Source organism: Melospiza georgiana, chromosome Z (assembly GCF_028018845.1).
Source record: "Melospiza georgiana isolate bMelGeo1 chromosome Z, bMelGeo1.pri, whole genome shotgun sequence".
Taxonomy (NCBI): Eukaryota; Metazoa; Chordata; class Aves; order Passeriformes; family Passerellidae; genus Melospiza; species Melospiza georgiana.
Window position 1 is genome coordinate 34,869,650 of NC_080465.1, and position 13,730 is coordinate 34,883,379.

At 37.0% G+C, this 13,730-nt stretch overlaps 1 protein-coding gene across 4 annotated transcripts in view; it reads left to right on the forward strand.

Moving 5' to 3' along the window:
- Positions 1 to 13,730, forward strand: part of NFIB (nuclear factor I B) — a 166,534-nt gene that overhangs the window by 102,054 nt on the left and 50,750 nt on the right. For all 4 annotated transcript variants that reach the window (XM_058043540.1, XM_058043537.1, XM_058043539.1 and 1 more), the window contains exons 4-6: positions 6,627 to 6,695; positions 8,771 to 8,891; positions 10,727 to 10,845. In XM_058043540.1, the coding sequence (XP_057899523.1) occupies positions 6,627 to 6,695; positions 8,771 to 8,891; positions 10,727 to 10,845 (309 nt within the window). The remainder of the gene's footprint in view (positions 1 to 6,626; positions 6,696 to 8,770; positions 8,892 to 10,726; positions 10,846 to 13,730) is intronic.

Here is a 13,730-nt window from a genome sequence, read left to right on the forward strand (position 1 = left end):
CCCATTGGTTTCCTTCTTTCTTTCACAATAATCCAGGGTATGTTGTCAAGGAATTTGCCTAGAGATAAAATCCTTAATCTGAATGAGGCATAGCACCATCCTTACTGCACTGGAATTGTTTTTCCTCTTCTATTTTCCCTAGAAATTTTATGTTAGGTACCACTTCCAAAGAAGACCTGAGTGAAATCTCCAGCTCTGAAGTTAGTTTTGTTTTGTTTTATTTGTTTTTTAGTTAAAGAAGGTGTTGCAAAAAACCTTGCAATGAGCCTCACCCATCTCTCAATATGCAGATCTGTCTTGCAGCTGTAGAGCCCCAAAGGCTTTCCTTGCACTCTCTTATGGCCTAGCAGCCATTGGGTGAACATTTTTTTGGGTCAAGCCCTTAGAAGTGTGTAATAAATTTGACTACATATTTCTGTTTCAGATGGAAGTATTTCAGTATTAAGTTTTAGAATTTGTAGTTTCAGAAATAACCTCTGAAGAGGAACATGGTCTCAACCTTTCCACACTTTTGGAAATGCAATAAACAAATGTCTTTGAATTTTGAATGTCTCAGGCCACAGATACTTTCATTATTTTATTCTATTGCAAGCTACTGTCTTGTGGGTGGAGAATTAGCCCTATAATTAATTGGAATAGAAGAGATATTCCCTGGCCTCATCATTGTAAGCAGCTTTTCTTGTGGAAGTGATGATGGCATAGTAGCAGTATAGGGAATTCCAACAGAATTGTATTTAAATAAACAAATATTCACCTCTTTTTCAGCATGGAAGTAGATATCCTGAAATGCTTGCTGTTTCTCATATGCTTGTAGCTGTGCCATCTCAGATAGTGATCTTCAAATAAAACAGGGTTGGGTTTGGTCAGATCTTGATTTTCTGTGAAGTTCTCCCTTTCCCAAATGTTCTATGAACTAGTAATGTCAGAGGTTGAGAGATGATACTTTTCTTTACCTGCTTCCCAGCAGTGACCTGGAGGGGGCTGGATGGGGCATTCTGGGGTCAGTGCCCAGCTGCACAGGTTGTACAGCCCTGCTTTCCAAAAGAAAGAGTTTTTGGCCATTCAGGATGGTTTGGAATTTGGTGTGGGTAATTACTTCTGTCTGCTGGTTTAGTATTACTTTTACATTCTTGTTTGGATTGGCTGTCCTTTATGAAACTGCTGTGTGAATAAGTGATGCTGTGATCAATTCTCATGCTGATTCAGATGCTGTTGTGTTCAATGGTGGATGTGATGGTTTTACTTCAAAGCATGCACAGAGAAAAAATTACTAAAAACTCTTATGTTATCAGCTAGAATTCCAGAAACCTCCTTTGGCATCAGAAAATTCCATTTTGGTACCTACTAGTCCTATAGCTGTTAGAAAGCAGTTCCCCCAGCTTTTTCTTAAGTCTTGGCTGTAGCTTTGGTATATCCTGAGACCCTCTGGAACAGAAAGCAATATGTATATGTGTTACTTACCCTTTCTGTTTCTTGCTAGGTTTCAGGGCAGCTCACTTCTTGAATTCTAGCCATGGATTTCAGAATCCATTAAACCTGGTTTTTACTTCTTCAAATTAATGCAGCACAGATGACTATTTTTCTGTCTATAATTTTGAGGATGTCAAATATCTCATTTGTTTCTGAAAATGGCGCATCTGGCTTTTTGGATCCTAATTGTGTTCAAAGTTCAGGGGAGTCAGGGGGTCTTTTTGCAAGTTTGTTTCCTGTTCTGCTTACAACATTATTGCAACTTTCAGAGGAAAAGAGCCCAAACCAAGCTGTGGGTATTCTGCATGACTGCAGAAGGTTGTGTGATAACAAAAATAGCCTCATTCTCTAGGCAGACTTTAGTTCAACTGTTTCAATGATATCATCACTGAAATCTTTATCACTACTTGGCAAATATTATCCACCCATATCAGTCTTTAAGATATTCTGTTTGGTAGCAACCTGTTTCTGGTACTGTTTTTCAGGTGCTGGTTTCAAAATGCATGCAGTAACTAGAAAACAAACTGTATGTCTGCTGACTGTATTTTGACTTATGAAAAATGTCAGACTAATTTTTCACTACCACTTCTGACTGTAAATAATATGTCTACAAAGCTGTAGCTAGCAGCATTACCCTGTATAACTTAAAGTTTATGTACTGCTGTCTGCTTTAAACCAGAATTTTCAGCCTTCTCACAGTTACTCCTGATGTTTGTGTATTTTCTTATTGCTAGTAAGCCTATTTCCTATTCCATAACTCCTCTTTTTAAAGTTCCAGAAATAAAAGTATATTAATAAAAAATTGTTTCCGGTACTGGTTGGGTCCTCACCCTTCTTTTATAAGTTGCTCAAAACCAAGGCAGTATCAATGAGAAAACATATTTATAATCATACCAGGAAACAGTTTTATGGTTAGGTGGTAGCCAATATGCTGCAGAACATAAACAGGCATTCTATTCATAAAAGCACAATTAAATCAGAAGACATAAAAAGATCGGTTAAAAATTTTCAAAGCTAAACATCACTAGTAAGCTTTTAAGTAATGTGAGAACAAGCTTGTTAAGGAATTGTTTCAGCAAACTGAAATTTTTCAGTCAGTTGAAACTATATTTCCTCCTCCTTCCCAACCCTTTAACTTTTTGTGTGGATAGAACAGTTAAAAGCTGCACGTGTAACTCATCTCTTCAAGGCAGAGTACAAGGCATAGTGCAGAAATAGAGTGGGAGAGGTGCAAGGAGTAGGGCAGTAACTTCTACAGCAGTTGGAGGCATTGCTGCAGGCTTCTCCCTTTACTGACTCTATATGGGAGCTTGATCAGAACTGCTGCTTGGCTTAACCTGTTCTTTCATTGTTGATGCCACTGGCTTGGCCATTGTGGAATTGTATGGAAAGTGTATTTTTTATGAGTGAATTTTCTTTAAAAAGATAAGTAGAGAAAGATTTTACAGTCTCCATGTACAAAAACTAGGAGAAAATGTAAAAAATCCATTCTTAGTAGGGGTTTTGGAAGTTACTGACTCTTTGTACAAGATCTCACTATGGCGGTTTTGTCAGACATTCTCCTTTTGTAGAAATCAGATTTTTAAGAACAATGACAATTAGGAACAATCATTTCAGAGTGCCATCTCTCATGCAGGATGAGTTTTATTAAAAAGCAATATTCAATGCTTTTGTTAGGTTTGAATGATAAAGGCAGCAGTGTTACCATGACCATCAAATGATACAGTAAATTGTCTGTGAGCAATACAATAGACATATCAAGTGCATTAATTTCTGTAATGAACAGATCAGAAACACACCCCAAGAGTGCTAATTTAAGGCTCTTTAACATACTAATGTAAACAGTGCATTAGGAAGGGGCAATCAAAAAACCCAGTAAGGCCTATATTGTGTGAAGTATATTGATATAAACTACATATTTTTGTCTTGCATGAAGTGTTATATTGTGAATACAAATGTGTTAACTCTTACTCAGTGGTGTGATCAGATTCATTAGGTAAAAGGCAATATCTCACAACATAAACAGAAAATGTCCTATACTGCTTAGCTTCTGCATGTTAAGAGTTTTGCTCTTTAACCTCTGTGTTACATAGAATGTGTTTCCACAACAAATTACAGCAACTTAATGTCACAAAATATTTTCCTCTTGTACAGTTGGGAGCCAAGTAACAGTTGTGTAACACACTCATTGCAGGTGATCTTCATAACTAGGTGAAACTTTTGAAGTTCACTGGTATTGGACCTTAACATGCACCCAGAATCATGTTGGAGTCCACCTTCCCTGTCAGAACATAAAGCTCAGGATGAAGTTTCTCAGTGCTATGACACTGATTGTTTATTTTTGCATTAATTCTTTGATAATAATTTGTCACAATACATAGAGAAAAAATTCAAGTTGTTTTTCATGTTGATTGAGATTGAAAATAGCTTCAATTTCCCTTTCCTTCCTTATGCCAGCCAAAGCATTTTCATATATCTGTGAGTGTCATTATTTTTGGCCATTCTGAGGCAGGAGTGAAAAACACATGTCCCATCAGTCAACAATACATCCTTTTGTGAGGGGATGAGAGATGGTGGTACCACTTCATGGTAAAATACTTTTCCTGCTCCAATTTCATTATCACAAGGAGAGAAACACTGTATTTCTCTTTATATTATGTATGTATTCTCAATATTGCCAGTGAGAAAAACTAAGAATCCATGAGAGTAGACTGAAGATTAAACATATATGTCTGGGTGTGTATGCATGAACACATGTACACATCTGTGTTCTTGCATATAAAATCAAACATAGGCTTTTTCTTTTTTTAATATGAGCCTTACGTCTTGTTCTTACTATAATGATAGCTTGATTAATTTACACTTGGCTAGAGCTTCTCTCAAGTTAGTCTGGCTTGAAGGAGAGATGTTGTGCTTCAAAGTAGTTGTGCTTGGATAAACAGCAGAGAAGTTCAGTCATGTCTCATTACCAGCTTCAGAGCTGGCTGCATAGTTGTACACTGGCTTTATGCCACACTTCACTTATGAGCCAACTAAAATCAAGAAACCATTTTCTCTTTGGAAATCTCCCTTCCATGTAGTACTTTAAATTGTTCCTGCTGGAGGAAATAAGCAGAGGAGGGAAAGATTGCCACTGCTTGAGGAATTACTAGGATTCATCCAGCTTGCTTGATCTTAGATTAAAAAACAGCAAGTGAGGAGGAAAGGAAAAGCAAAAATTTACTGTTTGCATTTTTTTATTAAATGGTTATACCAAGTTCTGTCAAATAAAGAAGTACATATTTCAGAAGCTATGTAATGTTTTCATCCACACAAAAAAACATGGAGAAACAGTGCAAGAGAAAATTAAGGGGAAATCTTTCAGTTCTTAGACACTGCAGATGGCAATATCCAGGTGAAGGATGGTAAGAGAGGAAAAAGTAATGGATATGGAGAAAATCTGTTTAAAATTAGATATAGAGAAATATGAAAGGAAGAGAATTAAAAAGGGAGGGAGACCTGAAGAGCTACCAGAGGGAATAAAGACATGCAGGAATAGTGTATGAAGTGGCATTGACTGGGAGATGAGAAGACGACTGCATTGGCAGAACACTGTTCAGGATGATCCCACAGGCCCACAGTGCTCTGTACACCCGTGGTGCTTGGTCATGGGATGGTTCCCAGCTGGGAAAGACTGACAGCATAACAGAGATGTTGGGAAATGTGCTTGGTCGGATGGGTTCCTATTCTTTCAGCTAATGCTCTCTGATGCGCTGTTTGTACCTGCGCTGGTAAATATTACCAGGGGTGCTGGATGAGGCAGCAGGGAAAACCACTCTTTTTGTGTCTGCCATCTTTTTGACCCTGGAAAATGAGTAGAGGTTTCTCCAGATATATGAAGGACAGACCTCTCAGGTAGTGTGCACTGCTTTTATAGTTACTTTTCTGATTATAGTGGCCATGTTTTTTGCTAAATTACTTGAACATAAAAGGAGAAATTTCCAAAAGAAATCCAAAGAGAATACTACCAAACCACTGTTTTCTAAATCAGTAGATATTCCAGTATTTTTGTTTATTTGTTTTGTTAGTTAAGATATCTAAAATAATTTTGCTCCTTCAAACATTGGGAAGAGAAAGTTGGCAGTTTATTTCCAAAAGAAAAAAACTATGTTTATTCAGAGAAGAGACTAGAGTAACTGCAGTAAGAAATTCTTAGTACACAGTCTCACATGAAAAGAAATTAAAAAGTAACACTATTGAAGCAGCAATGTGCACCAAGTATAGATCTAAATACTTTTGTTTGTAAATGCTAGTTATTATTACCTATAAAAGGCCATGATGCTATGTAATCTCAAATTCACTAATACAGCTTTTGCATGTGAGGCTTCCACAGAAAAATGGGTTTCTTGGCTCTCTTTGCATAAGGTTACTAGTTACACTGCTGAGATAAGTCTTATCAGCTGCTGTTTCACAGCAATACTTCAACTTATGCCTGAATTTCACATCAGAGAAAGTATATAAAATACATTTATCTTAGAATAAGTGAATACAGGCCAGAATAATAATATGCGTTTTCTTAAACATAGGTTTCTAAATATAAAATTCAGCGTGTGTATAAAACATGCCCCACTGAATAGCTCAGCCACTTTGTTCAGTTCCTGTTTTTCCTGGAAATAGTAGCAAACCCCTCATCTGCCCCAGAGATAGTGATTTGTTAATGCAGGCTGTACTGCAAAGTCACAATCAACAAGGTGAGAGTTAAGTAAAAATCTCTTTAGCAGAAACATATGCAAGGACAGGACTGCTCTGTGAGGATATTGCTTATCCAGCTGATACTGGTTGTAATTCAATAGTAGTTTAAATTTCCAGATACTAGTAAAAGAAACTAGCTTTCAGACACTTTTTGGATGGATAGCTAGGGACTAAGTATATTGCTTGTTAGTTTTCATATTCCTTTAAAAATTCCTCTATCACAGATCCTTAAGACTTTTTTGCACTTTTTTTACCCTCAGTTTCAACTCACATTAGATCCTGTGATCAGTTTTGGATGCACTTTGATCTTGTATTATTGTTCTGTGACTCTGTTAATACCATTGTTAGCTGGTGTATAAATCTATCTATAGTTATTTATTAATCTTTTCATTATACTGACTATATGGTTCTGTGGTCTTTTTCAGTGTACCTTGAGGACAGTTTTGTGAAATCTGGAGTATTCAACGTGTCAGAGCTTGTGAGGGTGTCAAGAAGTAAGTTAACATTTGTGTTTAATTGTTTCCAAAGCCTCCTATAATCAAGTCAAGGTTTTTTCCTTGAACTTTTTTCTCCACAAGACATAAGATGCATAGGAAGTGCTTATACCAATGCACAATTTTGATATATTTTACCACAGTATTACAGTCCATCTTGCACATGTTTGTAATAAAACAAATCGGTCTTCTATCTCTTTGATATTTAAAGATGGAATCAATTTGTTAAAACTCCCTCTGCACACCTAGTGGTCTGATGTTTCAATAAAATTACCATATGTAGCAAAACCTTCCATTGTTAGACTTAAGTTTTTTAAGGATGCCCTGCACATCCTTGGGTATTGCTAAAAGATGGGATTATTCCTTTAGGTTTTTTTTTTTAATTTGCAACTGTTAAAAATCACAGTATGGATATAAAGAATGATCAACAATGTATGAAATATTTGTGTTTCTTTTAGTCTTAGTATTGGCTGCAACTGAATTTCTAATTACATTGTCTTGTTTTGCCATCAGAAATATTACACACATGAACATGTAAAAATCTTGATAAATATTAAATATAAAAGTACAGGTGAAGCTTTGACTGCAGAATAAAAAACCAAAAAGAATAGAAGGTCTCTTTTGTTGGCATCTAACAGTTATTATAATAATATAGCATAAAACGTCCACATTTTCATTTTGCATTGCTTCCTGACCCTTTCTTTTCTCCCTTTACTAACAACACTATTAAAGTATTTCTCTCAAGACTTCATTAGGAAGTAAAGAATAATAGTTGAAAGTTGTAGAAGTGTAGAAGTGTCTACAGTGATGATACAACATTGTAAAGACTGAATGGTCCAGAAAAATCACTTTTCTGGTGAGGTGAGGTGAGGAAAAAGTAAAAGAGGCTTCCAAAATTTCTAAAATGTCTGTCCATATTTTGCACAGGTGTTAAATCATGCAGGGTCCTTGAAGAATTTAATTAACTTTCTGAGGCTTCAGAGACATGGGTTATTTCATTTTCTGTGGTCAGAAATGAATATTCAACAACTGAAATTTTGTTAAATCCTTCAGCAAAACAGTGAGCATTGCAATCCTGCAGTGCCAAGACATATCCTTTCTTGTGCCTGTTGAAGATATGATTTTGCTGTTTTAGAAGGCTGAGAATGTGTGAATTATAGCTTTCTTTTTTTTGTCAGGTGGTTAAGTACATTTTAAAGTGTAAGGCCTTTCAGGTTAAAAAAGAAACAATATTGTAGTTGTGCTATGAAACTGTGCATTATGGAGCTGTTATACATGATATACTTCTAATAATAAGCATTAAAGGATGTGGTTTCTGTGGGATATCTTGCCATGCATTTGTTTAACCTCAAGCCACAACAGAGTTGTACTTAAACTGTCAGGAAAAATACAAACCTTCAAATACATTGCAGAACATGCAATTATTCTTTTAACTGCCAAAGGTAGTTAAAATGCACAATGCACAGACAATGAACAAAGGTAAATACACCACAATATGTAATACATAATTTATTCTTGAATTACCATAGTCTGTGTGGTACACAGACCCTATAAGGAGGTGAAGGTAACACTGACTGTGTGTATTTGCATGTAGGTGTACATATGCAAAGCAGAATACGTGGCACTGGGCAAAAGAAAAAGAAGGCAGAAAACCAGGCTGTCAACACAGCAGGCTATTTTTAATACAGCAGAGTTAACATTAAGGAAAAGGAATTAGTGTTTATCCAGGTTTCTTATTTCCATTTTTTCAGTTCTTTAATAAATAATACTAGCTGCATAAACCCAGCCTCATTCATTATAGTGCTTGATGTTTGTATTATCTTTTCCATATTGCTGATTCCATGTTATCTCTTATAAAATAAATGTATTCTGTCTGCACAACTGCTAAGTCAATACTACAGAAGACAATTCACTTTTTAGATACATAATCATTGATGCAACTTGTCTGTACTTGGTTTCCACAAGAGGCAGAAAATTGTAGTAACATCCGGATATTTTTCCAAGTGTTAAAAAAGAAAAGATAGCTAAAAAGATAAAAGATTATCTCTGACTTCTTATGATGATGTGTTTTTCAGCACCCATAACCCAAGGAAGTGGAGTAAACTTCCCAATTGGAGAGCTTCCGAGCCAGCCATATTACCATGATATGAATTCGGGTGTAAACCTACAGAGGTCCTTGTCCTCTCCACCAAGCAGGTAAAAACTTGAAATAAGTGCTAATGTGAACCATGTTTAATAGTATAGGACAAGCAATTCACAAATCCTGTCAACAGTCAACTGCTTTGTTAATTTCCTCTGATTTTGTGAGGCTAGCTACTTATGTATGTCACCATAATCTCTGTACAGACTTGTAAATTATAAATTTTGTCATTTGAATTGTTGTCATTGTTGCCTGCCATCTTGCATGACATTGAAGATGGTGGAAGCTTTCTTCAGGATTTGAGGTGCCCACTAATTGATTTTGCCAGGAGGACAGCTACACATCCCCAAAGTGCTGCTGAGCTGCAGGAAGGTCCAGCACTTGGGAGCATGCTGGCCCGGCTCAAAGTGGTTGTGGGGGAAGAAGGGCTGTCTTTCAGGGCTCCCTTTTGGACCTTCATCTTGCAAGATATGTTTGGACAGATACTCTTTCCTCTAGAAAAGGTCTTAGGACAGGTATATAAAGACGTTTTCATCCGTAACAGCCCAGCTCGTGCAAATACGTTTCATGCCTCAATTCTTCAGGCAGCATTTCCCAACAGGCTGGAAAGAAGGAGGAGCATGTGAGATAGTTACAGGTTAATTTTTCTCAAGAGTCTCCCTTTGCCTGCTACAGGTGATTTAATCTGAGGGACTGACTTCCCCCTTGTTCAACATGCTTCCTTCTCCCATCTGTGAAGAAAAGGTCTCATTTCCTCCCTTAGGACAGCTGGTGGGCCCATGAATGTAGGTCTGTGCCCTGCTGTGCCCTCCTCCTGGCTACCAGATCATGTAGTGTCTGTGAGACCCCTAGGGCCCCTTGGTTTTCTGAAACTGCCTGCTATATCACAAGCACAAGCACTATAGGAGCTGTCATTGCCCAACATTTCTGCACCCCAGTCAGTCAGGAGGTGTCTATGCAATGGGACAGGACTTAATAGGACTATCAGGGTGCTGAGGTATCAGGGTGCTGGTCTTCCACCAGCACTTGATTCTTCTGATTTATTTTGCTCATATTCCTGTATCACATTTCATTCTATCATTTTTCAGCTTGGCAGTATACCAAATGCATTTTAGAAATTGATGGATTAATTAGAATAGATGGATTAATTATCATACTGTAGCAATAGCAGTTATAGTAGTAGTAGTAGTAGTAGTAGTAGTAGCAGTAGTAGCAGTGGTAGTAGCAGCAGTAATAATAAGAACAATAATAATAATAATACGACACCAATAAAACCTTATTCTTGTTTTCTTTGGCAGTCAGTAAACACAGGTTCAGTATATATTGCTATTCACTTTACTTCACTGTTTTGAAGTTCTGCCTAATTTTATCTGGTGTGACTTGAAATATTGTTGGGCCTTTTGTTGTTTTTAATTAAACTAGTCAAAAATGAAAAGTGTTTGTCTCAAACTAGCCCTCTTTGAAAAGTTTGGGAGTTTGACCTGATGAAATGCAGTAAAGTATATTTTTTCCTTATTACCACATTCGCAAAAGTTCCTGTTCTGCCTTGGCGTTATTGGTAACATTTTCCAGTGACTTGCTTCACTTCATGGTCCTTGCATAGCGTTTAGTACCTTCATGACACAATCTGTCTTTTGTAGGCTACAGGAACTGGTTTATTCTCCATGAAATGCTGTGGACTGTTATGTTGCCCATTCATGTGATCTTTGAAATATTTAGTCATGTGAATGGCACAAGTGCGTACCTGCATCATGTATTATTAACATTGCCTGTCAGGGTAATGTAGGTTGTAATATCCAGGGTTTTTGTTGGCTTTTTCGGCTTTGGTAGTTTATATACCACTACTAAATGAGTATTATATTCACTGAAAAATCTCACAATTCTTCAACAGCAAAAGACCCAAAACTATCTCCATAGATGAAAATATGGAGCCAAGCCCCACAGGAGACTTCTATCCTTCTCCAAATTCACCTGCTGCAGGAAGTAGGACATGGCATGAAAGAGATCAAGGTGAGTAGCATGGAGTTATTTTACTTGAATTATGCTCATATAGCCATTTCATTGCTGCAATAAAATGATGGCTTTTTAGAAGAATCTTTTTTCTGTGTGGAGTATATATTTGCTGATTTTGTAAATGTATTTAAAATCAACAGGATATTGTATAAACAACCACCATAAACAACATTATTCTTTATACATAACAACAACAACAACCGTAATAGCTTTTCTATCTGGTGATAGCATTATTGTTTGAAAAGACATGTGACAAATGAGGTACTTGATATAGTCTGTGCCATGATTATCCTAGTAGAATTTGGAGTCCAGTGCTTTCAGAAATCAAAAGATCTCCTTAATATAATTACTAAAACATAAGATTACACCATTTCTTTACTACCATGGCATTGATATTTAGTCTCTACCATGTGATTCAGATTAGATTCAATAGGTTCTTTCTGAAGAGCCCACATGTAGCTCTGTGGGACTCTGAGGGGATTGGTAAGTAGTGGCATGTTCTGGGTTATCCGAAGCAACAAACATGCTTACTGTGGAGAATAAGAGTGAAATTAATCAAGAGTCAAAAGAGTGAAATCAATTGTCACAGCTCTTTCTCATGTTATCTTGATATTTTATAAACCTAGGTGCCTGTGCATTTCCCTCCCCTTTGTCCCCTCCCCTTTGTTATGTGAGAATGTGTTTAAACTCATATATTTGAACAGTGTTGGTTAATGGATCCTCTGGCTGAGGTACTGCAGCTGTCTGGAGGGACTGTGACATGTAAAGCATAGTATGTAAAAGGGAAATACTTAAAAAGACATGCAGCTCCTTCCTTTGGGAATCTTTCAATATTTGTCCTTAGTTTTCACATCGACTGCTGATCATTGCTCTCAGTTCTTCCGCAACTGAGTGACCCTTTGGTCTTACTTCATTTTTGTATTGCTTTAATGCTTCTTAAAAAAAACAACAACAAAAAAAGAACCAAACAAAAAACCCCCCAAAATAAAAAGACCCCAACAACAACAACAAAAAACCAACCAAAAAACCCCCAACTCTCTTTTTCCCCCCTGCTAAGTTTCCTATTTCATCTCCATGTGCAAGGAAACATCTGACTGGTATTTCTTTTAGTTGCCAAACTTTCACATTTCTATTATAGAGGGTCTCATTTTAATCTGCTTTTGCCTACCTTTTTGTCTGTGTTCTTTCCATTAGGCTGTTCTTCTCACTCAGTGTTAACTAGTTTTTTTATTCATAATTTCTTTTTTACATCTTTTCTTAGGGAGCCTCTGATACTCACTTTTGACTGTTTGAAGCATTCACTTTTGTATTTTTTAAAAAGAAGCTTGCCTGTGGTTTTGCATAATCTAAGAACAGTATAAATAGCAGATCTGCCATCCAGAATCTTCCTCCTTATGCAAAATATTTTTCTCTGTGAATGCTACTTGTTTTGCCATGAAACTGTATTAAAATTCTTCATAAAAGACTGGACCATACCTCAAATAATTTTTTTACTGTCTAGATAAATTATTTTTTACAGTTGTAAGGAAGACATGTATCCCCATTTGTGAAATATAGTTTTATCCTGCTGAGTGAGCTGTAGGGGCTTTTGGGAAGTACTCTGCCAAATAGACTCCTGAGTGCAAGTCCTGCTGACAGAGCCTTTGTCAGGTGATCTTTATAGTTCTCAAGTATCTCAACTGCATTTTAGGTTTTGAATCATTCTGCAAAGAATTATTTTCCATGAACATTGGATTTATGTTTGTATGAACTTCGCATCGCAGTTATCAGTAGTGAATAATGTTATGATTTAAATTGCTTGACGTGTATTTACAATGAACCTTTACTTAATTTCTGTGTCATTAGGTAGCTAGACTTCTGGAGTGAAATAGCTTTTAATATGTTCCATAAAACAGGGAACTCCAATATGAGGAAGATAAAAGACTTAAATCAGGGTGTTTTGCTTCCTGGAGTTTGCATCCCTCCCTGAATGTCCTGTCCTCCAGCTATAATGGGCTTAGTGAAATTTTACCAGTTTCCTGTCAGAGAGATAGCCTTTAAGTCACTATTATGGACTTTCTTTTTTCCATCCTTAAGATGTTCTTCCATTCCTGCAGAGGCACACACGCAGCACTGTCCAGCGCAAAAAGCATTGTACTGGGGGTATTAGAAGCATTTTGCCCCTAAAAAGTTATGTTTGCCTCTGATCACTTTCTGAGATTATTTGCTGCTGCAGAAACACCATAAGTAGTGAGTGATAAGCAATCCCTACCCTTGGTGCCCGGGCTTAGTGGGAAGGAGTGTGGGGCAGCTCCTGGTATATTTGTTCTGCTGCTAGTTTGTTAGAGGCTGGATATCATCTTCATGGCACTGATTTAATCTCTCTGGTGACTAGTGGTGCGACCCAAAGGAGTGACAGATTAGGTTAAATATTAGAAAAAGGCTCTTCACACAAAGGGTGAATGGAACAGGCTCCTCAGGGAAGTGGGCCTAGCTCCAACCCGACAGAGTTCAAGAAGCATTTGGACAGTGCTCACACACATATCGTTCTCAGGGCTGCCCCGTGCAGAGCCAGGAGTAGGGCTATGGTGATCCTTTTTTGATCCTTTCCAGCTCTGGATATTCTATGATGATCCATTTACTTATATGCGTCTGTGTAAAAGCTCCTTTCAGACACAGATGTTGTATCATGATATTGTATTTATGAAAATCTATTTTTTGCTTCCATATGCCTGCAAACACAAAGATAATATAAGTAAATTTTGGAGGTGGTTTCTATGCCAGAGATCTCACTTGTGTTATTTCTCTTTTATCTATGTAAATCTCTGTGTTATATCAGGTTAGGATAAATGAAAAAGAAATAGGACTTTTGGGATCACGTTTGTGTTTATCCAGTGTCAAGA